This window comes from Alternaria alternata (assembly GCF_001642055.1).
Source record: "Alternaria alternata strain SRC1lrK2f unplaced genomic scaffold CC77scaffold_16, whole genome shotgun sequence".
In the NCBI taxonomy this organism is placed as follows: domain Eukaryota; kingdom Fungi; phylum Ascomycota; class Dothideomycetes; order Pleosporales; family Pleosporaceae; genus Alternaria; species Alternaria alternata.
In genome coordinates, this window is record NW_017306205.1 from 302,512 (window position 1) to 323,915 (window position 21,404).

General features: G+C 51.1%; 11 protein-coding genes across 11 annotated transcripts; 7 read left to right on the forward strand and 4 right to left on the reverse strand.

Annotated features, from left to right (window-relative positions):
• The first annotated feature begins 819 nt into the window (after positions 1 to 819).
• Positions 820 to 3,598, forward strand: CC77DRAFT_215401 (trimeric LpxA-like protein). Its single transcript, XM_018530690.1, has 5 exons — positions 820 to 1,541; positions 1,587 to 1,665; positions 1,715 to 2,192; positions 2,319 to 2,997; positions 3,051 to 3,598. The coding sequence occupies exons 1-5, from the start codon at positions 918 to 920 to the stop codon at positions 3,105 to 3,107; spliced, it is 1,917 nt and encodes a 638-aa protein (XP_018383594.1). The 5' UTR covers positions 820 to 917; the 3' UTR covers positions 3,108 to 3,598.
• Positions 3,469 to 4,923, forward strand: CC77DRAFT_215426 (mitochondrial 54S ribosomal protein YmL9). Its single transcript, XM_018530693.1, has 3 exons — positions 3,469 to 4,307; positions 4,369 to 4,582; positions 4,634 to 4,923. The coding sequence occupies exons 1-3, from the start codon at positions 3,687 to 3,689 to the stop codon at positions 4,789 to 4,791; spliced, it is 993 nt and encodes a 330-aa protein (XP_018383595.1). The 5' UTR covers positions 3,469 to 3,686; the 3' UTR covers positions 4,792 to 4,923.
• A 131-nt stretch (positions 4,924 to 5,054) lies between these two features.
• Positions 5,055 to 6,452, reverse strand: CC77DRAFT_1063509 (hypothetical protein; the record flags this gene model as incomplete). The annotated part of the gene is made up of 1 exon (XM_018528631.1): positions 5,055 to 6,452. The coding sequence occupies one exon, from the start codon at positions 6,450 to 6,452 to the stop codon at positions 5,055 to 5,057; it is 1,398 nt and encodes a 465-aa protein (XP_018383596.1).
• A 1,344-nt stretch (positions 6,453 to 7,796) lies between these two features.
• On the forward strand, positions 7,797 to 9,470 carry CC77DRAFT_215351 (pectin lyase-like protein). Its single transcript, XM_018530689.1, has 2 exons — positions 7,797 to 8,022; positions 8,072 to 9,470. The coding sequence occupies exons 1-2, from the start codon at positions 7,926 to 7,928 to the stop codon at positions 9,109 to 9,111; spliced, it is 1,137 nt and encodes a 378-aa protein (XP_018383597.1). The 5' UTR covers positions 7,797 to 7,925; the 3' UTR covers positions 9,112 to 9,470.
• Positions 9,471 to 9,760: 290 nt separating this feature from the next.
• Positions 9,761 to 10,798, forward strand: CC77DRAFT_1022411 (hypothetical protein). Its single transcript, XM_018525457.1, has 2 exons — positions 9,761 to 10,013; positions 10,061 to 10,798. The coding sequence occupies exons 1-2, from the start codon at positions 9,829 to 9,831 to the stop codon at positions 10,500 to 10,502; spliced, it is 627 nt and encodes a 208-aa protein (XP_018383598.1). The 5' UTR covers positions 9,761 to 9,828; the 3' UTR covers positions 10,503 to 10,798.
• CC77DRAFT_993611 (hypothetical protein) lies at positions 10,787 to 12,715 on the forward strand (the record flags this gene model as incomplete). Its single annotated transcript, XM_018536416.1, has 1 exon — positions 10,787 to 12,715. The coding sequence occupies one exon, from the start codon at positions 10,787 to 10,789 to the stop codon at positions 12,713 to 12,715; it is 1,929 nt and encodes a 642-aa protein (XP_018383599.1).
• Positions 12,716 to 13,334: 619 nt separating this feature from the next.
• Positions 13,335 to 14,699, forward strand: CC77DRAFT_215410 (hypothetical protein). Its single transcript, XM_018530691.1, has 3 exons — positions 13,335 to 13,957; positions 14,007 to 14,261; positions 14,310 to 14,699. The coding sequence occupies exons 1-3, from the start codon at positions 13,637 to 13,639 to the stop codon at positions 14,451 to 14,453; spliced, it is 720 nt and encodes a 239-aa protein (XP_018383600.1). The 5' UTR covers positions 13,335 to 13,636; the 3' UTR covers positions 14,454 to 14,699.
• Positions 14,700 to 15,408: 709 nt separating this feature from the next.
• On the forward strand, positions 15,409 to 16,483 carry CC77DRAFT_1074047 (hypothetical protein; the record flags this gene model as incomplete). The annotated part of the gene is made up of 4 exons (XM_018529200.1): positions 15,409 to 15,757; positions 15,805 to 15,994; positions 16,044 to 16,242; positions 16,296 to 16,483. The coding sequence occupies 4 exons, from the start codon at positions 15,409 to 15,411 to the stop codon at positions 16,437 to 16,439; spliced, it is 882 nt and encodes a 293-aa protein (XP_018383601.1). The 3' UTR covers positions 16,440 to 16,483.
• Positions 16,484 to 16,652: 169 nt separating this feature from the next.
• On the reverse strand, positions 16,653 to 18,218 carry CC77DRAFT_1074049 (amidase signature enzyme; the record flags this gene model as incomplete). The annotated part of the gene is made up of 1 exon (XM_018529201.1): positions 16,653 to 18,218. One exon carries the CDS (start codon positions 18,216 to 18,218, stop codon positions 16,653 to 16,655), a length of 1,566 nt encoding a protein of 521 aa, XP_018383602.1.
• Positions 18,219 to 18,346: 128 nt separating this feature from the next.
• CC77DRAFT_1074050 (hypothetical protein) lies at positions 18,347 to 19,674 on the reverse strand (the record flags this gene model as incomplete). Its single annotated transcript, XM_018529202.1, has 5 exons — positions 18,347 to 18,700; positions 18,752 to 18,876; positions 18,930 to 19,023; positions 19,078 to 19,277; positions 19,326 to 19,674. The coding sequence occupies 5 exons, from the start codon at positions 19,672 to 19,674 to the stop codon at positions 18,494 to 18,496; spliced, it is 975 nt and encodes a 324-aa protein (XP_018383603.1). The 3' UTR covers positions 18,347 to 18,493.
• A 506-nt stretch (positions 19,675 to 20,180) lies between these two features.
• Positions 20,181 to 21,364, reverse strand: CC77DRAFT_967523 (hypothetical protein; the record flags this gene model as incomplete). Its single annotated transcript, XM_018535753.1, has 5 exons — positions 20,181 to 20,355; positions 20,411 to 20,541; positions 20,595 to 20,695; positions 20,745 to 20,955; positions 21,007 to 21,364. 5 exons carry the CDS (start codon positions 21,359 to 21,361, stop codon positions 20,188 to 20,190), a joined length of 966 nt encoding a protein of 321 aa, XP_018383604.1. The 3' UTR covers positions 20,181 to 20,187.
• Positions 21,365 to 21,404: the final 40 nt, after the last annotated feature.

Sequence of the window (21,404 nt, forward strand, 5' to 3'; positions counted from 1 at the left end):
TAACAACGACACAGCACTTTAATGTGGTGTTTCCGCGTTGGCTTGCATCCTTCTAACGATTTCTGGTCGATCAACCTCGCATGCCAGCACGCCGGGAGCGCTCGTCGCACGCAGTCGTCTGTGCCATCCTGGAGGCCTCTCCGCCCACTCTACCCTCCTCTACACCCAGAAAACGGCTGTAGGGCTGTAGACGCGACTTTTCCGCCCAAAAAACGTGGCAGCGGTCAAAATGCAGGGTCTATTATGTAGATAGTCGAAGGAACCGCGTCTGTGGTCCTTCTACGAGGTGTTCGGTGATGGTTCTGTCGCAGCTCGGGTGGGACAGATAAACGCGGGGGGCAGGGGCCGCCTGCAGCTCGGGCCAATGAGGAAGGGACGACATGGGTGCCTGCCCGGGATGTGTAGAGCCCATGTGTGCGCCAGCAGAAGGAGCGAACAGCCGCCCTCCGTTGAATCCTGTTGCTCACCCGTGGCCAGCGTCTGGCGTCGTCGGGTCGCCCCTCCCACATTCGTCGCGCCATATACAGTCTTCCCGCCATATACAGTCCCCGCCGTGGAGAGGCGGCTTCGCTGGCATCGCATCATCGCCCGACAACACCACGACACGCCCGTGCTCGCCAGGAACCTCCTTCGACCACCACAACACCTCAGAGCACAGACTCCGCTCTGGCCACACGTCCTCGACTCCCGCACGGTACCTGGCCTGACCGTTGAACTCATCTTGCTTCGACTACGCTACAGTGTAACCACCGACTTCATCCCCGACATCTTTCACTGCACACTTGCATCCACCTTCACCAAGCCCATCAAAACTGCCCGGCAAGATTATGGTGGCTGGACACCCTACCCACACTCCACCGTAGATTCGACTTGATTCCGTGAACCATCCATCCAGCCTCTGATATCCCGCCTTGGACATGTCGACCGTACTGCATATGCCCGCATTTAATTCCGCTCCCCATGGCCCCGCCTTCACGTCCGTCAATGGCCGCTTGTCTCTGAGTCCACCCGACGAGCAAAAGCCATCCGTTGTCGCTAAATCTTCTACTTGGAGCCCTACCTCTCCAGACCCTGAGCACAACCGTCACTCTCCAGACAGCGATTCGAGCTCGTCCACTGTTAGCAGTGGAGATAAGTCTCCCAATAGTTCTGACAAGACAAGGTCGTCTCCCGAGAACCCAAACAAGAGGAGGCGTTCTGGATCCGACGAAGGCGCCTACGGTCAGCACAGCCCTGATCAGACGACTGCCGGCCCCAGACAGCTTCCGCCTCCCTACCAGCCTCTGAACCGCAGCACGACCATGAGCATGGAGACCCCTCAATTACCAAGTTTGCCTCCATTAGGTCGTCCAGATGCTGAACGCCGCTGGCAGACCGAGCCCCGTGAACTGCCTCATGCGACTCATCATTTCCAACCCCGTGAGCCACGTCCTACAGAGCCTTCCCGCAACAATGCTTTGTCACCCGAGTCGCGCGACATGATTGAAGAGACTGAATTCACGCGTGCCGGCGTACAAGTCGAGCTCAAGAAGAGGAAACGGGTATGTATCTTTGGCCCACCCCCTTTACTATACTAACTTTTCTAGCAATTTGCCAACCGCACTAAGACTGGTTGTGGAACCTGCAGAAGGAGAAAGAAGAAGTGCGATGAGGCCAAACCAGAGTGTATGTTTGAACATGCGTTCCAAGTCTGACAAAGTCTGACCCTTACCAGGCAATAATTGCACACGAGGCGGTTTCGTTTGTGAGGGCTATGCCAACAAAGTACCTTGGCCAAAGAATGGGCCTGCTAAACCGCCTGCCATACTAGCCAAGGAGAAGTATGCTGCCTATACGTCGTGCCCAACATGTCAAGAAAAGCACACGCCCCACTGTGGGCCACAAAGCAGTGAAACCCCTTACCCACCACCCGAAATGCATCCAGGCAACAGTACCGAGCGCAAGCCTTGGAAGTCATCCTGGAGTGATCCTGCACCTCCACCAGTCCGAGCGGCTTACCAACCGGAGGCCCCGCCGCCCCCGGCACAGTATATGCAACCTGCGGCAAACCACTATGAGAGACCCTCAACCCACGATCATCAACCGGTATCTCAACAGCAACAGCAGCCTCACCATACCTCTCGTGGCTATCACCATGCTCCACCAAGCACAAATCACCTCGCTATCAACACTGCTGTCCCTGCCACCACTATGTGAGTATTTCCTCTTAGCTGAAAACACGTCGAGTTGAAAGACAAGGCTGCCGACAATGGATCGTATCTGTCATGCGTATTCAAAACACAAACGTACTTGAACTTCATCAGCTTACACATCTGCAGGGTCGCCAAGCCTGTCCAACAGCTACATGTGGCACAGCAGCATCCTCGTCCGCCGCCTCCTCCACCGCCAACATCCTTGCCACCCACGCGATCACCGACGCGCTTTACAGAGTCCTCCTCAATGACGTATAGATCTGAGAAAGACAAGATGCTAGCGGGGGAGCCATTTAACCCCTTTGACAAGACCCTAATGCACGAACGCCATCTTAGCACGCAAGCCCAGTCCATCTTCAACAGCAGCAAGGCAAATCCCTCCAACGTTTTGTCGAGCACAACCGTCGACCACTTTTTCAAACAGATTCTGAATGCAAGTCGTCATCGTGAAGGAAAGCAAATTGAGATTCACATGGGTCCCAATTGCCATGTCGCTACGCCTTTTGCTTGTGACTACGGCTACCACCTTAGTATGGGCGAAAATGTTGTCATTGGTGCTGATTGCCATCTCCACGACTCTGCAAGGATCTCTATCGGAAGGAACTGTAAGATTGGAGTTCGGGTCACAATACAGACTTTGAAAACACCCACCGATAACAAGTCATTGAAAGGGAGCAACGGTACCGAGATCGCGCAAGAAGTACACATTGGGGAAAATGTGTACATTGGCGATAATTGTGTGATCGAGGCAGGAGTTCACATTGGGCCCAATACCATAGTGCGTCCGGGTTCTGTGGTGTCTCGCGTAAGCTCTCAATCCTGCAATGATTTGAATATCCGTATACTGACCTTGTATAGTCTTTGCCCCCCAACTGCGTCGCTCATGGAAATCCTGCGATCATCCTACCTAACTGAGATACTCAGTACAACAATCACCTTGTGTTCTCGCAATCTTCCAGAACAGTTCGTCATGTACGAGATATTCGCGAGGTATTTAACCTATTTGATATGGGTCTTGCATGTCACATTACGCACCACTGTGTGGTGCAGGAGTTAACGGCGTTTCTACAACCTGGAGGATACCCATTGCTATAGTTTTTTTGCTTTTGTGGGAAAGAGAGATGCAGATGGTATATAGCTGTATGTTGAGAACGGGTGGTATCTGACTTGTATAGTCTCCTTGTATCTCGGTACCCTGCCTGCTGGACATGGCTGTGCTCTAAAAGCTCAAAAACATAACATCTCCTACAACACTGCTTGAAACTTTCACAATATCCGAGTTTGTGATGAAGCCTACTTCATTTAGAGGGGGGTCCGGATACCCCACGATGAGCTGCTAGGATACTTTGAGCCTAGCTCGAAGCGTGACTGTGAACGCGGCTACACGTGCGGGATGTGGTCCGTGCAGGAATCTGAGCTTCAAGCCGGGAATGTCAAAATATCCGCGGCGAACAATCACCGCCGCATATCCCACGTACCCATACCATAATCACAATGCCACCCAAAGCACCCCTCAATTGGGGTCTCACACCACCATCCTTTCTTCTTCCTTCATCAGCGCGCTCCGTCCTCCAGCAAAATGCGCATCAGATATCCTCAAGACCCGCCATCGCATACACATCGATCCGAACCATAAAATCCACTTTCACGCCCAAACCCGACCGCTTCGCACATCATCCCGCCCGAGAAGCCCTCACCAGCACATCTACCGCAGCGCTCGAGCGAAAAGCCCACAGCACACCCCTGCGAACGGGTCTTCTCGCCCTCAAGAAGGGCATGACATCCATCTACGACCCCGAAACAGGGAAGCGCACAGCATGCACCGTTTTACAACTTGACCGTAATGAAGTGGTTGCGCACAAACGGAGAGACCAAAATGGATACTGGGCGGTGCAGATCGGTGCTGGACAAAAAGAAGCGCGGAATGTCAGCAGGCCCATGCTGGGACATTTTGCGGGTGCGGGCGTGAGTCCTAAGAGGTGGGTTGTTGAATTCAAGGTTAGGGACGAGGCAGGGCTGGGCGTTGGCATCGGGGAGATGGTTGGCGCGGGGTGGTTCACAAAGGGACAATGGGTGGATGTCAAGGCGATAAGCAGGGGAATGGGATTCGCTGGTGTAAGTTCAACATGGCATACGAGCTGCAATAGGAACAGGGACTGACAACTGATGTGTTCAGGGTATGAAACGACACGGTTTCGGCGGTCAACCAGCATCCCACGGTCAATCGCTCATGCATCGTGGTATGGGTTCAGCCGGAGGTTCCCAAGGTTCAGGTTCTCGTGTGCTACCTGGCAAGCGTATGCCGGGAAACATGGGCAATGAGAGCGTGACTGTCAAGAACTTGAGGGTGTTACAGATCGACGAGCAGAATGGCATTGTTGTTGTCAATGGTAAGAAATATGAAGCGAACCAGTGTGATTGGATACTAACACCGCATGCAGGCTGCGTACCAGGACCGAAGAACCAGATTATCCGCGTTCAAGATGCGAGGGGGAAGCCGTGGCCTGCTGGGCCCATGTCAACCGCAGAACTGAAGCCAACAGAGGTTCTAGCCGAGGCGGGCGTTCCTGATGCCACCGAGGCGACAGCCAGTGCATAGGAACAGAGATGAAGAGACGAAGAAGTGAACATTGTACCATATCAAAGAGACAGGTGGCTCGAACTATCTGAATACGGGCAAGGATTACCATACGATTGTGCATACGATATACTTCCGGTTTGATGAAGATGTTAATGCAATGGTAGTGGTACCATCTCACCGCATCTCAGAAAAGAGTGTGAGATGACGATATTATCAAGTTTTTACACTTCTATGTCCTTCACTCAGAACCCGCATCTTCGCCTACTTGCACTTGATCCTCACTACCATCTTCCACGATAAGATGCACCTCCAGCAACACCACTCTCAACCCCTTCACTCGTATACCCTCCTCCATCTCTACTGCGCCAACTATCTTTCTCGCAGATATCACTCTGCCCTCCACCACCCACACTGATTCGATCGTCGTCGCTGTCGCTAGGGAGGTAGTCATCACCCTCTCCTAAACCGTCATCATCACTGTCACTCATATAGCTCCCAATCATCCTTCTATTCCTGGTATGTTTATTCCGTCTAGGAGGAGAGGTGTAGGGACTCCTACTCCTTGTGCTCCTTCCAGATGCATATCCATTCCTACTTCTACTTCTGCTCCTGCTTCCCCATGCGCCAGGCATGAGACCATAGTCACTACCGCTCTGCCGCCGCTGCCGCCCAAGCAAAGGTGGTGTAGGTACCGCAGGAGGCGGTGAGGGATAGTCTTCTGAGTCAACGGCTGTGGGTACGCGAGACAAGCGGTCGGAATGTGAGGTACTGGGTCGAGAAGCTATGTCAGAGTATGCAGTGGCGTGAGTATTGTCTCTGCGGTCTGGATATACGGGGCCGGTCCGGTTGAAGGAGCGGTCTGCATGTCTTGAGGGATGAGGAGCTGAAAAGGTGCTCGTATACTGGTCTTCAGCGTCTGGGTAGGATGGACCAGGCCGACTAAATTGGGGTTCTAGATTCCTCGAGTGAGATTCATAGCGATTGCGCTGATTGTACTCGTCGTACTCCCCCTCGGGCCGGTGGTAACGGTTATTCGCATGCCGCGAACGAGTACGTTGTTCATGGTGTCTTTCTCGGTAATTGTCTCGCCTTGGCGCGTAGTAATCCTCAGCATCTCGTTGAGGACCTGGATATCGCTCGTAAGATTCATCTTGGCGATTTGCTGGGCTACTATCGCCGGTACTGTAGGATTCGGTGTCGGACCGATCCGCAGTATGAGCGTGGAGCTTGGTGTAGCGATCCAGAAATTGCTTTGCTTCACGATAGTTTTCATGCTCTCGAGGATTCAAGCTGTGGCTTTGCGTGTGAAGGTCGCTGCTACCCCAGCCTGCCTTGATTTTCTGCGTGTTTCGCCTTTCGTGATGCTGAGCATAGTCTGAAGGTGGACTTTCACTGTGATGTCTTGATGAAGAGTCACGGATCGGTGAGGCTTCCCTAAAGGAATTGTCGCTGTACCGGTCGTCGTAGCTTGATGTACGATCCCTCCATACATCTCTCTTTAGCTCAGGTGAGGCTATGTAATCATCGTCAGACTGGGAATCCTGTGCTATGTAGTCTGAATCTTGAGATCGAGTCCTATGCGGCCGACGAGTCGGTCGCGGTTGGTAGCCCGGACGAGGCTGCGAGAACCCGTTCCCATCCCTGCTCCGCCTCGTCTGCGTAGTGTAGTCGTGATCCATGGCCCGATTTACATATTGCTTATAATTAAGAGGGGAATTTTCATAAGATCCACGACGTGGGGTGATGTAGTCCGAGCTCGAATCGGTGGGCGAGGAGATGCAGTCTGATGAAAGATGGGTATCCTGGTAATCACAGGGAACTTGGCTACTGTATCTCGGTGCTGCACGGTAGGAGTTGCTCTGCCTTTCATAGCTTCGGCTACTCTTGTATGGTTGGCGCCTCATGCTGAAAGTCGCGTGCAGGCCTCGCAGCCCAGCGATTAGTCGACGTTGAGCTGTGTAATTGGGTTATGCAGTCTGACAGTGGAGAGACTTGGGCTTCTCAAGTTGCTTCATTTCGTTGTTGTGGCTAGCTATTGGAAAGTAGGCAAAGCGTCATGCACAACCACGTGTTGGTCCTCTAGCCGTGGGTAAAACGCGCTAGTGTCGCCACGACCCCTGCCTCACCGTTTTGTCATCCTATCACGCCTCTCCACCATCCATCCATCTTCTGCCCGTGCCATTCTGTCTCCCACCACCCGTTCTGTACTACGGGAAGTAAACTTAACAACTACAAACTTTACGCCTCAACCTTCCCGACAGCTGTGGGATGGATTGCGTTATTGCGCGTTATATGACAGATGACAGGTGACAGCTAACAGCACTAGCTGGGTACATCACTACTCCAAGCAACGAAATGCGCGATAGCAGCGACTGTATCACTTTGCATTCTTTAATTAACCATCTGTCCCATTCTTGTTCATCACACTTTCCCGTCAGCCTTGCATTCTCGGACCAGCCTGTTTTGGAACTTGTAGATTCCACCTATCGGAAAAATGAATCCTATAACATCGCAAAGCACAGCCTCATGAGCCACAGGCCAAGTCTCCTTCCTCCAACAAGGGGCAATCCTCTCATCTTATGTCGGATAAGCTCAATCAAAATGTTTCCAACTATGACCCAGGCATGATTTTTGTGGAGCTAGCGGCTGCCCTGTCATGTTGACATGAAACAACAACAGCGGGACTGTCGGGACTAGACTCCTTGGGAAGCTACATCCGCAACGCCATCCTGTTTGCAAACAACGGTCAAGCAACTCTTCCCTGAGCGCATCAACGCCAAACTACGCACTGTTGACCTGTTCATGACTCTCAGTCCGTCGAAGTTACTTTCCGCCCCTTCCAGACGCCGGCGTCCAGCGCCGCGCTCCTGGTAACACCTGGAAATGCCCGACATCTACCGCAGTCGGTGATGAACGGCGCCAAAGGATCCAGGTGGATGCTCGAAGGGAATATATCTCCGTAGAGTGAGTGGGGCGTGGGTTCAAACACCAGCCAAGAATCCTGTCAGATATAAAGATGCGAGATCAGCCACCGGATCATATCATCCAGCTTCTATTATCACTCACTCATTCTCTCGTTCATCATCTGTCATTCTTTTCAGCAAACTGTGTTTGCTAGCCATTCTTTATCTTCAATCCGATAACCTTTCACTATGAAGTACTCTCTCTTCACCGCCGTTGTTGCGGCTTTCGCATCTGGTGTCAGCGCTGCTGACGCCGTCAAGGGCGCTGCTGAGGGTTTTGCTAAGGGTATATCTCACAACATATCCATTTATGACTTCAATCTAACATTGTCCAGGTGTCACTGGTGGTGGCAGCGCCAAACCTGTCTACCCCTCCACTACTGCGGAGCTCATCAGCTACCTCGGTGACTCTTCTCCTCGTGTCATTGTCCTCACCAAGACTTTCGACTTCACTGGCACTGAGGGTAAGGCTACCTCTGCCGGTTGCCGCCCATGGGGAACTGGCTCCGCTTGCCAGATCGCCATCAACAAGGACGGCTGGTGCGACAACTACCAGCCTAACGCTCCCAAGGTTGGCAGCATCACCTACGACAAGGCTGGTATGCTCGGAATCACTGTCAAGTCCAACAAGTCTTTGATTGGACAGGGCAGCAAGGGTGTCATCAAGGGCAAGGGTATCCGCATGACTGGCAACGTCAAGAACATCATTGTTCAGAATGTCCGTTTCACCGAGATCAACCCTCAATACGTCTGGGGTGGTGATGCCATCACCGTTGACGGCGCCGACATGATCTGGATTGATCACGTCACCACCGACCTCATCGCCCGCCAGCACATTGTTCTCGGTAACGGCGCTTCCGGTCGCGTTTCCATCACCAACAACGAGATCAACGGTGCCACCGCCTGGTCTGCTACCTGCGATGGCCACCACTACTGGGGCATGTACTTCACTGGCAGCTCCGACATGGTCACCCTCAAGGGCAACTACATCCACCACACCTCCGGCCGCTCCCCCAAGGTCGCTGGTAACACCCTTCTCCACGCCGTCAACAACTACTTCTACGCCAACTCCCAGCACGCTTTCGAGGCCGACTCTGGTGCCAAGATCATCGCTGAGGGTAACGTCTTCCAGAACGTCAAGGAGGCTGCTCAGTCTGGTCTCCCAGGCAAGGTTTTCGCTGTTGGCTCCAACGGCTCTGCCTGCAAGTCTGCTATGGGCCGCAACTGCGAGCCCAACGCTTACGGCAGCTCTGGCACCATGGCTGGCTCTGACACCAGCATCATTGCCGGCATGAAGGGCAAGAACATTGCCGCTGCCGGTACTGCTGCCAGCGCCAAGAACGTCCAGCAGACCGCTGGTTACGGAAAGATCTAAGCGACTCTGATGGAATCAGCTATCGCTTAAAGGAGAGTAACTTCATATGTTCTTGTATATACATTCTATCACTTCGTACATATTCCGTTTAAATTGGAGATTTTTTTGTCCTCCATTGAAAATCTCTGTCCCTGAATTTCTAGTGTTCTAGTTCATTACTATGATGAGTATTGAGATCTTCCCTTGACGCTGCCCTATGAGCAACCGTTTATTTGCGCTACCTTTTTCGATAACATCAGCTTGTTATCATCTTGTCTACCGATAACGCAAATCGAAATACATTGTGTGTGCCAAAGGGAGCTTCAAGCGTAGGAGAAAGGGTGAGTAGTAGAAACAATGACGTAATACGGTACACAGCGGAGTTTCATATTTACCTACCCGCTTAGACGCTCGGATACGACATTGTATAAGGGAAAAAGTACTTAGAGTCACTCAAGTTGAGAAAAGAATACTGATGAGTAGAGTCTGAAATGACACATGTCATTACTATTTCACCTTGTAAGATATGTATGGGTAATAGGCTGGAGTGGAGAAAACGATACGAGTCCGAAGATGTTTTCCGAATGTTCCGCATCCGCGAACTTGGCTACGTTGAACTAGCTAGAAAACAATAGAAGTTGACGCAGACATTATGGTAGCTAGTCCGTGGCCCGTCGTGTTTATATGAGCAGAAGACCTGCGCTTTCCATATCGTAATCGGTGCTGTTCGAAGTTGATATGGAATGTGCGCGTGGCGAGTGTGTTGCCTGGCGGCGCTACTACGGTCCGCCATTTGGGGTATTCAATCTCTCTTCCTGCCTCTTGATGCAACTCACCTCCGTCTATCACATCCCGGGTACCCCCACTATTCGACATAAGCTCAAACGCACCAACATGGTGACCGACCGAGACTGCGATTCAATGTAAGCTATTTCGACCACTATCATCGACTCACTAACACCGACCCAAGTGCTGCGCAAAACCAGCTCTCCTCCCCACTGCTTCGCCTACCAGCAGAACTTCGAAACCGCATATACAAAGAAGTTTTTGCTCCACGGATCGCACGTGTCGTCCCTCGATCGGTCATCAAGGGTTACACGACATGGCCCTTCACGGCCCTTCATGTCTGTCGTCAAGTCCGGCACGAAGCCAAGCCGATCATGTTTGCTAGTATCACCTTCGACTTTCGGGCACTCGAACCAATTGTCGATCCCGCCGCAATTCTTACACTGGGATCCTTTGAGGCCATTGTAGTGGGATCAAAGCTGGTCTGGTACGTTTCAAATGCGATGGGGTACAGCGGGGGTTACCCGGAGCGCTTCAAATTACTGCAGAAAGTTTATTGGGGCACTCCCCAATCCCCAATTAAGTTATTCTGGAGGCGCGGATCGGGTGGCGTTGTCACTCTATAATCTTTCTACATAGAAGGCGTCCAACTGAGACAACTTTCTCGCCACTGCGGGATGTAAGCTCAGCTCAGATGTTCAGGATTTATGAGGGATATACAAAGCCAGGTTCATATGCCGGTCCTGCTTCAACGGTAGTTGAATGTTCGGACAATAGCCGGCGCATTAATATCAATGACCATATGCGGTACTGATAAGTTGCCATGAGTATGTGGGGCTCCAGGATATAACTTAACCCTCATTTTGGCGTGTAACGCCGCAACTGAACATGCAAAACTGTAATGCTCGTCATGTTGTTCTCTATCTTTCTATGTCTCTTCTTCCTCCTTAGTGCAGTCTTCGTTGAGGCAGCGCTTGATGTAAGTACCCTCGCTCGCGAAGTAGCGCGCGTCGAATCGGTGCGACGAGTCAAAGACCTCCAAAGGCAGTTGTCCCACTTCGCACAGTATGGGCAATGGAATAGCATCTCTCAACTCTTCAGCATCAACAGCACCCTCATCTGGGGCAACGTGACCGCTCATGGTCCGGCGTCAATCGAAACATGGCTGCGCAACGATTCTGGTAACATGAACGGCTTGGTTTCTGGGTCTCTCAGTACAATGATCGTCGAGACCCCTGTGGTTAGCTTGAGCATTGACGGAAAGCGCGCGAAAGGACGCTGGAACGGCATCTGGTTCCAGGGCGACGGCAAGGGTGGAACGCGAATCCAGGGCGGAGTATACGAAAACGAATATATCTTGATGGACAATCGGTGGCATATATCGTTGCTACACTACTACGACATGTACAAGGGTGATTACGAAAACGGTTGGCGTAATGTTGACGGCAAGGGCATCTCGATTGTTCCGTATCATTTCACGGCCGAAGGGTCTGGACTACCGATACCGCCGGCAGTGGGAGACCCTGAACCGTACAATGGGACCATCGAGCAACTAGGAGCTAGGATCCAGAGGTTGAACGATGAAGACGATGTTCGGAACTTGATGCATGCCCATGGCTACTACGTTGATCGAAGGATGTGGTCAGATGTCGTAGATTTGCATACTGCAAATACGACTGTACGCATTGGCAACGAAACCACACTAAGAGGTAAGACTGGTGTCAGGCAATTTCTCAAACGCATGGGTCCAGAGGGCTTGACGCAAGGGGTCAACAACGATCATCCGATCTTCGACATGATTGTTGAAGTGGAAGAAAACGGTAGAGAGGCTATAGCTCGTGGTACCGAAATTGCCATGCTGGGTGATGTCAACCGCCAGGTTGCCTCATGGGAATTTAATGTCTTCAGGAACCGGATTGTCAAAGAGAATGGGGTTTGGAAGGTCCAGGATATTGTGGTGGCGCCACAGATCGTTGCTGATTACTACATTGGGTGGGGACGAGGTGGATTGAAGCCATCAGATGCAGTTGTCCCGCCATTCTTGAATGTCACTAGCAGTCCTGTGGCAGAAGGGAGTACGACACGTTCGACAAATGTGACAGTCAACGACCTTAAGCGCCGCCTCCGACGTAGTGCAGCCTGTGATGGTAGTGAGAACTTGTCGCATGCTTACGGCTATTACGCCGACGATATTTTAGGGAAGCAGCTGGGCGAGCTGTTCGCGAAGAATGGACACAAAGCATCGCCATTCGCAGGATTTTTCCATACCCCCGAACGTATAACTGGAGCAATGAAGGCATCGTATGGTACGAACCGTTCGGCACTCCGATCTAGCATATCTTTCCACTGGCGTCTGCAGCCTGTCATCATCGTCTCAGAAGATGGCCGGTCGGCAAGCCTGCGAGCGAGACTGTTGCAGCCTTCGACGTCCGTCAACAAAGCGGGCAGCTTCAATTCTGCCATATACCAGGACCAAATCGTTTCTGAAAATGGAAAGTGGAAATTTTGGAGTGTCACAATAGACGAGTTCTACTGGCAGTCATCGTCCTGGAAAAGTGGATGGAGCATGGTGACTCAACAGAATTCAACCCAACCCGATCCTCCTGCATGGACGAGGAGGTATCCCCCCGACCTCACCATAGCAGATGTCGGAGAAAGGGAGAGTACGTTTCGCGGTGGAAGTGGCCAATTCATCCAGTGGCCTGAGATTCAAAGAATGTGGTTTGGGTATCGGAACTCCGTCAGCGGGCGGAAGCCTGAGTGGTACTGGCCTGGCTGTGTTCCATGTGGAGTTCGGCCAGACTGGTCACTGGAGGCAAATGGATGGCAGGAGCCGTGAGCTGCTGGCCCAATGTAGGAGCTAAGTGCACAAGTCCTATTCATGTGTTGTCAAAAGAAACGAAAGCGATAAGATGATACCAACCTGTGTTGGTTCTTTGATGCAGTGCCGCTTTAGGATGGTGCGAAGCAGCGCCTTACCTGCTACGTAATCAGCAATGTGAACGCTGTACGAGGCTGGCAGTACCAACCACCCCAGTTTCCCCGCTTTGTACCTGCGTTTTGCGTCGAACCCGAAATGATGATGTATGCTTGCAACAGGTATGGTGTCGGGTTCGACGGCAAATCGACAAGTAGGTAAGTCTTGGCAATACCATCCACAGATGCCGGCTGCTTCCTCACAGGGGCCTGATGACGTTCTTCAACCCCAACTAGAGCTATGACATTCAAACGTTGCCAATCAAAACCAGATCTTCTTTACGCCCAGCTAGGCGACCAGCGAAACAAACATCAAGCGCGATTTTCCAGTCGACCAAGGCCTCGGAGTCGTTGCCGTTTATGCGGTGAAGCCCGCGGCGCGTGGCTGACACGCTACCCATCTAGGTCGGTACGGCAAAGACATCAGGCATCTCACAGCGCAGACAGCGCGGGTGTCTGAATGAAACTCCACGACAAGAGGGACTCTCATCGCATCCAGTCGTCAAAGTGACGGGTCTATGGTGCGGATCAAGCGTAGCGCAGCCTAATGATGTCTGACATGGCAGAGGATCGTAGAGGCGGGTCATGATGCGCGCCGAGACCCGCACAAGCTTTTAGACATCCGCCTGGTAGTTGGAACGGCGCAGCAGGAAACGGACGAGCGTCGCGCCTTATTTTAGGTAGGTCATGCCCATGTACTTGCGGGCTGCTATTCCGCTTTTTGGAATCTGGCCATCACTTGCGACGTCCTGCCACAGTGTAGGACCGACTCCTGAACGTCAACATGCTTCAATACGACAAGATTTTGAAACTCGCCCTGGTGCCGTCAATTGTCTTCCTCCTCATATCCCTCGTCTCGGTGGCATTGACGACGCATTACTGGATCCTTACAGATTGGGTCATACCACGCGGTCTCAAAGTAGTAACAAGCAATTTCAACGACCGACTGCAACAGTACGAGACAGACGACACAATCGTTTACTTCAAGGAGGCCTCGACAGATGCGACTATCGTTTCTGGATGTCTGAATTTGACGGCGGCTATTGTGGCTCTTATTGCCTGGAGTACGTTGCGCAAACCAGATATGGACTCGCAGTACAACATTGTACGTATCTTTGAGGTCGATTTGATTAGACAAGACTGACCACCTTCAGAGCACACGTCGCTTTTGGATGCTTAGTATTGTTGTTACCACTCTTGCTGGATCTGCAACTGCTCTTTCCGCCGTCGTGCTTCACTATACCGAACGAGGCGACGACCAGTGGGGCTGCAGTTCCGAGAGGTTGATGATGAGTGGCAAACTGAACACGAATCAGTACTGCACACGCGAGATGGCAGCTTGCAACTATCAACCAGGCTTCGTGCCAAGGGGAGACCGCGAGAATACCAGCATAGCTTGCACCGAAGCGGTCAGTCGCCCGCGTCATGTCGCAGATCACCCACTGACATATTATCAGGTAACTGTGAAATGGTTGCAGATCGTCATGATCGTGAATGCTCTGATAATACTGGTGATGTTCTCCCTCCAAGCACGCCTCCGAAGAAAGTCACGAGAAGCACGATTGAACGAACCGGTACCGGAGGAAAAGACGGCACCATGATGATGGCGACATCCTGATGCGATACGATATTTACGACATACTCACGAACTTTTACGACACACTCCTTTCACGAATTCATTCAACTCAAAGCATTGCATTATCATCGGAGTTTGGGCTACAGCCAGAAACACTTTTCTGTAATTTACAATAATGATTGCCAGGCTGAGTCATGGTCATAAACCTTGGAAGTAAGAGCGGGAGCGATTTCATAGGCAACAATTAACGCGCCTCATATCAAACGGTTCTCAATGTCTCGCGCATAGTTCATTGCTTGACAAATCTCCAGCTATAATGCTCTGTTTACATTCCAGATGCATCTGGTCATTCCAGCATCCGTTTTTCTTTTTGACGATCGGCTCGCTGCGGATGGGGCGTCATAACGGCTGCAACACTAATACCAGTAGAACATCTGACTGCTGTTAGTCCAACAACTAGCGTTGGACGGACAGAACAGTCGGCCTGTAGTCTTTAGCGTCCTGCGACGTCAGCGCTCGAAGCGGAAGTTCGAGTATACAGAAGCTAGTACACTTTGGGCTGCGTACTACGAACATGCAGCCTGAAGGTATACGCTACAATCAGAGTTGTCATGCTGGAAACTAATAGCTATTGTATATACCTAGGGCCTATTTTGTGTCGAAGACAGCCCTGAGAGTGCGGCACGTGCAGCCTACGTCGTTCACCACGTTTTTGACCAAATGCGTGTTCAGAATGGAAAAAGGGATCTTTCAATATCGATGGCGAGGATGAGTAACGTAAAATGAATCCAGGGTTGTAGAACTCAATGAGGTGAGCGGTGAGGTCGCCGTTGCCTCGTGCCTGCCTCGCTGGCATGAAGCATATGACTGCTTACGTACTCACACTGCTCCTGCCCACAACAGCAGTTGTTTGTACATAGAGCGCGTCAGATAGCAATTCTCATTTGCTCTCAATCTCTATCGTCACGAACCTCCTCGTCATGGCCCCGCACCCTCTCTTTCCTAACCTCGAAGCGTCTGTCCTTGTGGACAATCGCCCTGTTGTTGAACTTGATGACTGTGAAGATGCTAATCTCCACACCAAGATAGTCTACATCGAGTCTGAAGCAGGCGAGCAGTTCGGCGTCCGCTACTACATCCCCGGTTACCTCTTCGAGCACTATAGCATCAAGGCCATAGTCAGCATCGACGGCGTGGACATGCGCAAATTCATCTTCGAGAAGCGCAACTACGACTACTACGGTGTCTCGAGGCACATTTATGCCAGCAGCGCAAAAGCGGGCCGTAACTTCATGGGCCAGCGCTTCCGCTTCGCCTCTCTGGATACTCGTGAGTGTAGCTAGTCAGCATTCCTACCACATGGCTAACGTGTCTAGACGATGAGAGGAGCGCAATCGAGCACGAGCTCCAGGAGCAACTGGCACACACGGGTACCATCTCTATAGCATTCCACAAAGTCACCAATGTACGCATGGCGGCTGCATGGAAGGATGTCCCGTCAATGTACCAGTACGACAAAGTCCCTGAGAAGGCTTTGAAAGGCTCATCCGTCTCGCACAAGACTACGTACGTATTGCAAAGCTGGCTTCCTATCATGCGCTAACAATCCTGACAGCCTCGACCCGCCTGAGCGCATCGCACCTGTCAAGTTCATGGAGGCTGACTACGTCGATGGAGAAGGTCGCCCATTCGCCGTCATTGAGTTCAGATACCGCTCTGCAGCTGCTCTGAAGTCACTCGCCATTCTCCCCCGATCGTCGAGTCCAGCACCAGTCAAGGATGTGGTCTCAGAAGAGGAGGTGAATAAAATCTACGTGAGCCTCCTTTACCCTCTGCTATCTAGACAGAAACTTACCGGATACGACAGCTCAAGCAGGAAGAGGCCGAGACACGCAAGCGAGACCGTGCCGATGACGATGGTGATGACGGAGACGTTGAGATGGTGAATGAGAGGCCCGCAAAGCGACGTTGCTTCCCAACCAGCAAAGATGAAGTCATCGAGCTGGACTGAGTAGGCTTCGTACATCCGATATGGGGTTGTACGGCAGGCAGAGCACATGATTTGCAGAATACGTAGCATCCTTGCATAAGCAACGTTCAATATGATAGTATGGCATGCTACAGACAGGCTCATCTACCGAAAAGACGCTCACTAATATAACATAGCATGCTGAAAGTCGCTTCGTGGATAGACTCGTAATTCATTACCATGGTCTCCGTTTCATCACATCTCTACATATGGCACCAATGTATCCATAACCTTGGTCAAGTGCTCCAGCACATGCCCCACTTTAAGTACATCCTCATCCTTGGTCGCTCTTCCGAATATGTATGCCGAGAACGGTATTCCAGGTGCGACGTTGACCAGGTGGTTTCTAGAATCCTTCTCTATGGGCGTATCTATGGGAAACACCCCCATCGGTACGCTTATCACCGGACTTCCTGCTTTCGCAGCAAAACTCTGTATGGTGACACTCAAGGTAGGTAGAATCATAACGTCGCAACAATTTGTACACAAAGCTGTTTCGATGCCACCTTCGCCTGTGTAGTAGTTGTCTTTTACTAACATGGTCCTATAAAGCAGCCCATTCAGATCAGAGGCTTCCGCCCTCTCGAGACCTTCGGCATTCCGCCGCGGGTATTGCTCCGCTGGATGAGCTTTCGTAAAGGTGATGAGATCTTGGAGATTTTGGATTCCGTTAGGATTTTTTTCGAGGGAAGAGAGGTATGAGTTTATCGCAACCTTCATATCTGTGTCCAAAATAATGCTTTTAGCTTCTGGTGAAAGAGCTTCCCAACTCGAAGCACCAGTAATCTGAAAGTCGTGGATAATGGTAGCGCCTGCGTTTTCTAATAATGTGAGCGTCTTTTCAAATGCTTCCTTCCTACACCTAGGAAGGTTTTCTAGTTCGCTGAGATGATGGGGGACGCCGATGCGAATGCCGTTTAGATGAGTGCTTGAACATGCACTGTTCAGATTTTGCAATAGCTTCTGCTTTGTTGGTGAAGGGATGTGATCGCTTTGCTGCACAAGACCAAGGACGAAAAACGATGCGTCAGACACAGTACGCGTAAGTACCCCAACAGTGTCGAGTCTTTTGGATGCGTAAATTATCCCTTTTGAAGAAAGAAGACCGCGCGTAGGCTTGAAGCCCACGATCCCTGATTTCTCGGTTGAAGAAACAATGGAGTAGCATGTTTCCGTGCCTAACGCTGCAAAGCACATACCTGCTGCAACCGCTACGGCACAACCTCCCGAACTCCCGCTGGCCTTCATGCCTGGGTGGTAAATGCCTGTAGTCTGACCTCCTCTAGCACTCCAACCTGAACATCCACTCGTAGACCGGAAGCCTGCCCACTCAGCCATATTTCCTTTGCCCAGTACTATAGCTCCCGCCTTCCGTATCGTTTTCACAATCTCAGCTTCCTCAGACGGTCTGGCATCTATCAAGGCAACACTGCCACATGTTGTGAACGTGGCGTCAAGAGTGGGCATATTGTCCTTCAAGAGAATAGGCACACCGTGTAGCGTGCCTCGAGCGCCGTTTGTTAGTCTTTCAACATCGAGGAGGTGGGCCATGGATGTGGCGTCCGGGTTGACTTCTGCCACCGCGTGAAACTGGGGGTTTAATTCACGAATACGGGTAAGGTAGACTGAGGTCAGCTCAACCGATGTGAAGAGGCGGTTTTGGAATGCTGTCTGAATCGTGAGATTGTCGAGACCGGCGAGAGGTAGGATGTTTGGACGGGTCTTGGTGGATCCGCTAGCTTTTTGGGTACCTGCAGTCATGATGGGTGGAATTGATGTGTTTGCAGATCTGCTCACGGAAATATTGACCTGGCAAGTTCGCAGTATTTCTATAGCGTTGAGGAAATCTATTTGGATACTTAGGGAGACAGTAGTACCGATGAAGAGATGGGTAAATATACATGTTTAGTTGTGAAAGATTGAAGAGCCAATGTTCACACTGATCTTCAAGAAGATCATTGTGAAATATAGCTTCGATGCTTCAAACGCGCCATCATATTTGCCATATCGTTGTGGATTCTCTTCCTTCATATTGCTCAGTCAAGTTCTATGACCTCCGTCTCATCAGTTGGTATCTGTCTGACGCGTTGCTGCTTCCTCTTTCTACGCAGATCGACCGAACGTATCTCGATGAAGTCGTCGTCGCATGTTGCACTCAGGCCACTGGATCCGTGATCATTGCCTCCTACGGTTGAGGTATCGGATAGCTCGCGTTTCATGCGTACACGGGTCTCTTCTTGCTCCTAGTTCATGTCAGCGCGCCAGATACAGACACATGGTAACAGGTGACCTACCCTGAAGCGCCGCACAATAGCTTCTAATTGTTCCCTATTCAGTTGTCCGAGAACCGTGTTATCACCATCGAGGAAGTCGACTGGGTCGGGCGTGCGTTCGATAATGTGTAAATCCTTGAGTGCAGCTACGAATGATATGGTCAATCCGCTAAAATTTTAGTTTGAGGGCAAAATTTACCAAGCGAGCGATAGTAAAAGTGAAATGTTGCGAATGGCTCCCCTCCGTCGGCATATTCGGCATCGTAATACTCAATCTCTTCCGCAGGCTCCGTCTCTCCAAGACTGTAATCACGTTAGTCCGTCTCGATGTTTAGCGCGAATCATACCGAAATTGCCTGATGCGACAGCGACTCGCCCTTGATAGCCTTCTCGTTGACTGTGTCCAATTTCTCAAGCTCCTTGTGTACAAATTTGGTCCTTGCACTGCGTCTCGCGTTGTTGAGGAAGTAGAACTCGCAAGTAATAATACCAACGAGCCGTATCTTCTTTTGTAGATCTTCCGGTATAGGATTTTCGCTGCATTCCCCTGTATATACATCAATATGCTGTTTTGCAAGAAGTAAAGACGTCCTACTGATATCAAGTGGTGAGAAGCGATATGACTTTGTCGACCAATTCCTACCATCGTTCGAGATTGGGCCGGAACTGACATGACCTTCTTGGTTGTACAGCTCACAGGGACGAATAAGAGGTTCGTCGATGTCCTTGCCGTCCATTGTCACGATCATAGATACAGGGCGGTCGACGGGAAACGGCGCCTTGAACGAGTAGTGAATCTCGAAGGCCGAATTTGAATGCACTTCGATGTAGCTTTCCGAAGTGGCTTCCGATACGGCTGCGTGCTGGTCGACATACTCGCGAAGTGGGTTTCCATGGACGTAGATCTGAACCTCGAGCCCTGGGACTTCATCTACGATTGCCATGGCGCCAGGTACAGATTCAGGGCAACAAAGGAAACGAAGAGTAATAGTAGAAAGATGTCCTTGGGAGTGGTAACGTTGCCAAAGATATATTGAAGGTGTTTGCTGTGGAAGAGCCTTCACCTCAAATGAGGATGGAGGCATTGGCGGATGGAACGTGAGGTGAAGGTGATTATCGGCAGGTGAGAGACGGTAATTCTGAAAGTTCTCATCTCCGACGCGTCACTGAATCGCGCGTCCATAGCCATAAGATGTAATTTGGGCATGCTGGATTCCTCGATGCTTCCTTTCTAGCGACCTCGGCCTTAGTGCGAAGACCACAGGCCCCACTCAACGAAAAGTAGGATGAAGGGAAGCAGAACGCGGTGGGACATTTGAGAAATGTGAGAAAAATGAAGTGAGGAAAATCGACCGACCATGTCACTGACAATACCCCAACTCTGACGCTTGCGCACCATCACAAGCACCAAACCCGCCATGTTGGCCAGTATCCATCGACCTGATTACTTGAAGCGCTCAACAGTCCAAAGCTACCACCTCATCTTTAGCCCTAGGGCCACGGCATACCTTCTTCGGCTGACTCCTAGTCCACTGAACTTCGTCGTCGCCTAGGAGGGTGGTATCACCGGCCTGGCTTTCTTCTTCGCGTTCGCGCTTGATTCTGATCGCGTCTTGCCTCTTTTCCTGTGACCAGTCAGTCATAAGTGTATGATCGTTTCTGCGGTGTCCTATCGCTTACGCGCACGCGCTTGAGCTCCGCCCTCATCTCTTCCTCGGTCATGTCTTCCGGATCTTTGTCCTCATCCTCATCCTCTGACTGCTGTGATGGGCTTGGAGTACGCGGGATAACACCAATAGACTTGAGCGCATCTGCACGGTCATTAGCGGACGGAATGACTTGGCCTGACATACTTACAACTGACCAATTGACCTATAGAGAAAAGTGAAGGTCGCAAAAGGCTCATTTCCTGTTGTTGCCACTTCGTTAAAAGTGATGCTATCGCGCTGTACTGGTATAGTGAGGCTATTGGGCATGTCAGTGCCGACGCTTTTCATGGGTGTAACAAATATACCTAGTTTGGTGAGACAATGCATCGCCCTGTGCTGCAGCTGTTTTGTGCAGCGCCTTTTCACTGAGAGAGTCAAACTCGTTGTTCGCAAGCTGAGGTACTTCGGCTGGCTTCACTGCCTCTAGATGCTCAATCAAGTAGAAGTAAAGCACGATACGACCGGTAGTTGACAGCCGGTCAGCAACCTCTTTGGTGACCGGGGTATTGTTCTCGTCTTTTCGTAGTTAGCTAATACCAAGGAAGATGCCGATGAACAAGAGCTCACTAGTCTTTAGCTCGGCGAATTGGAAGCCTTGAGTAAAGCTACGTCCACCAGCGGACGAAGTAGATCTCGAGCATAAGTATCCCTCGCAGCCTTCTTTACCACCCCACTCAATGAACGGAGCTTGCACGTAATTGCCATCCAGAAGTATATCCATTTGGATTGCTGAAGGAGGCGTGAATGGTGGACGATAAAGATAGCGGATAGAGAAGTCGGTAGCTGGTGGCGCTTCGATGTATTTGGTAATTGAAGTCGTAACCTCGCCGTCCTCGACACCAGCATGTTCGTGTTCTGGTAGCGCTATTGCGTCAACCTCGATAGTGACCTCAAGGCCTGGGATGCCGGTTGTGATAGCCATGGTATTCGTGAGTGCGAAGTGCAAAAGAGTCCAGACAGAAGGT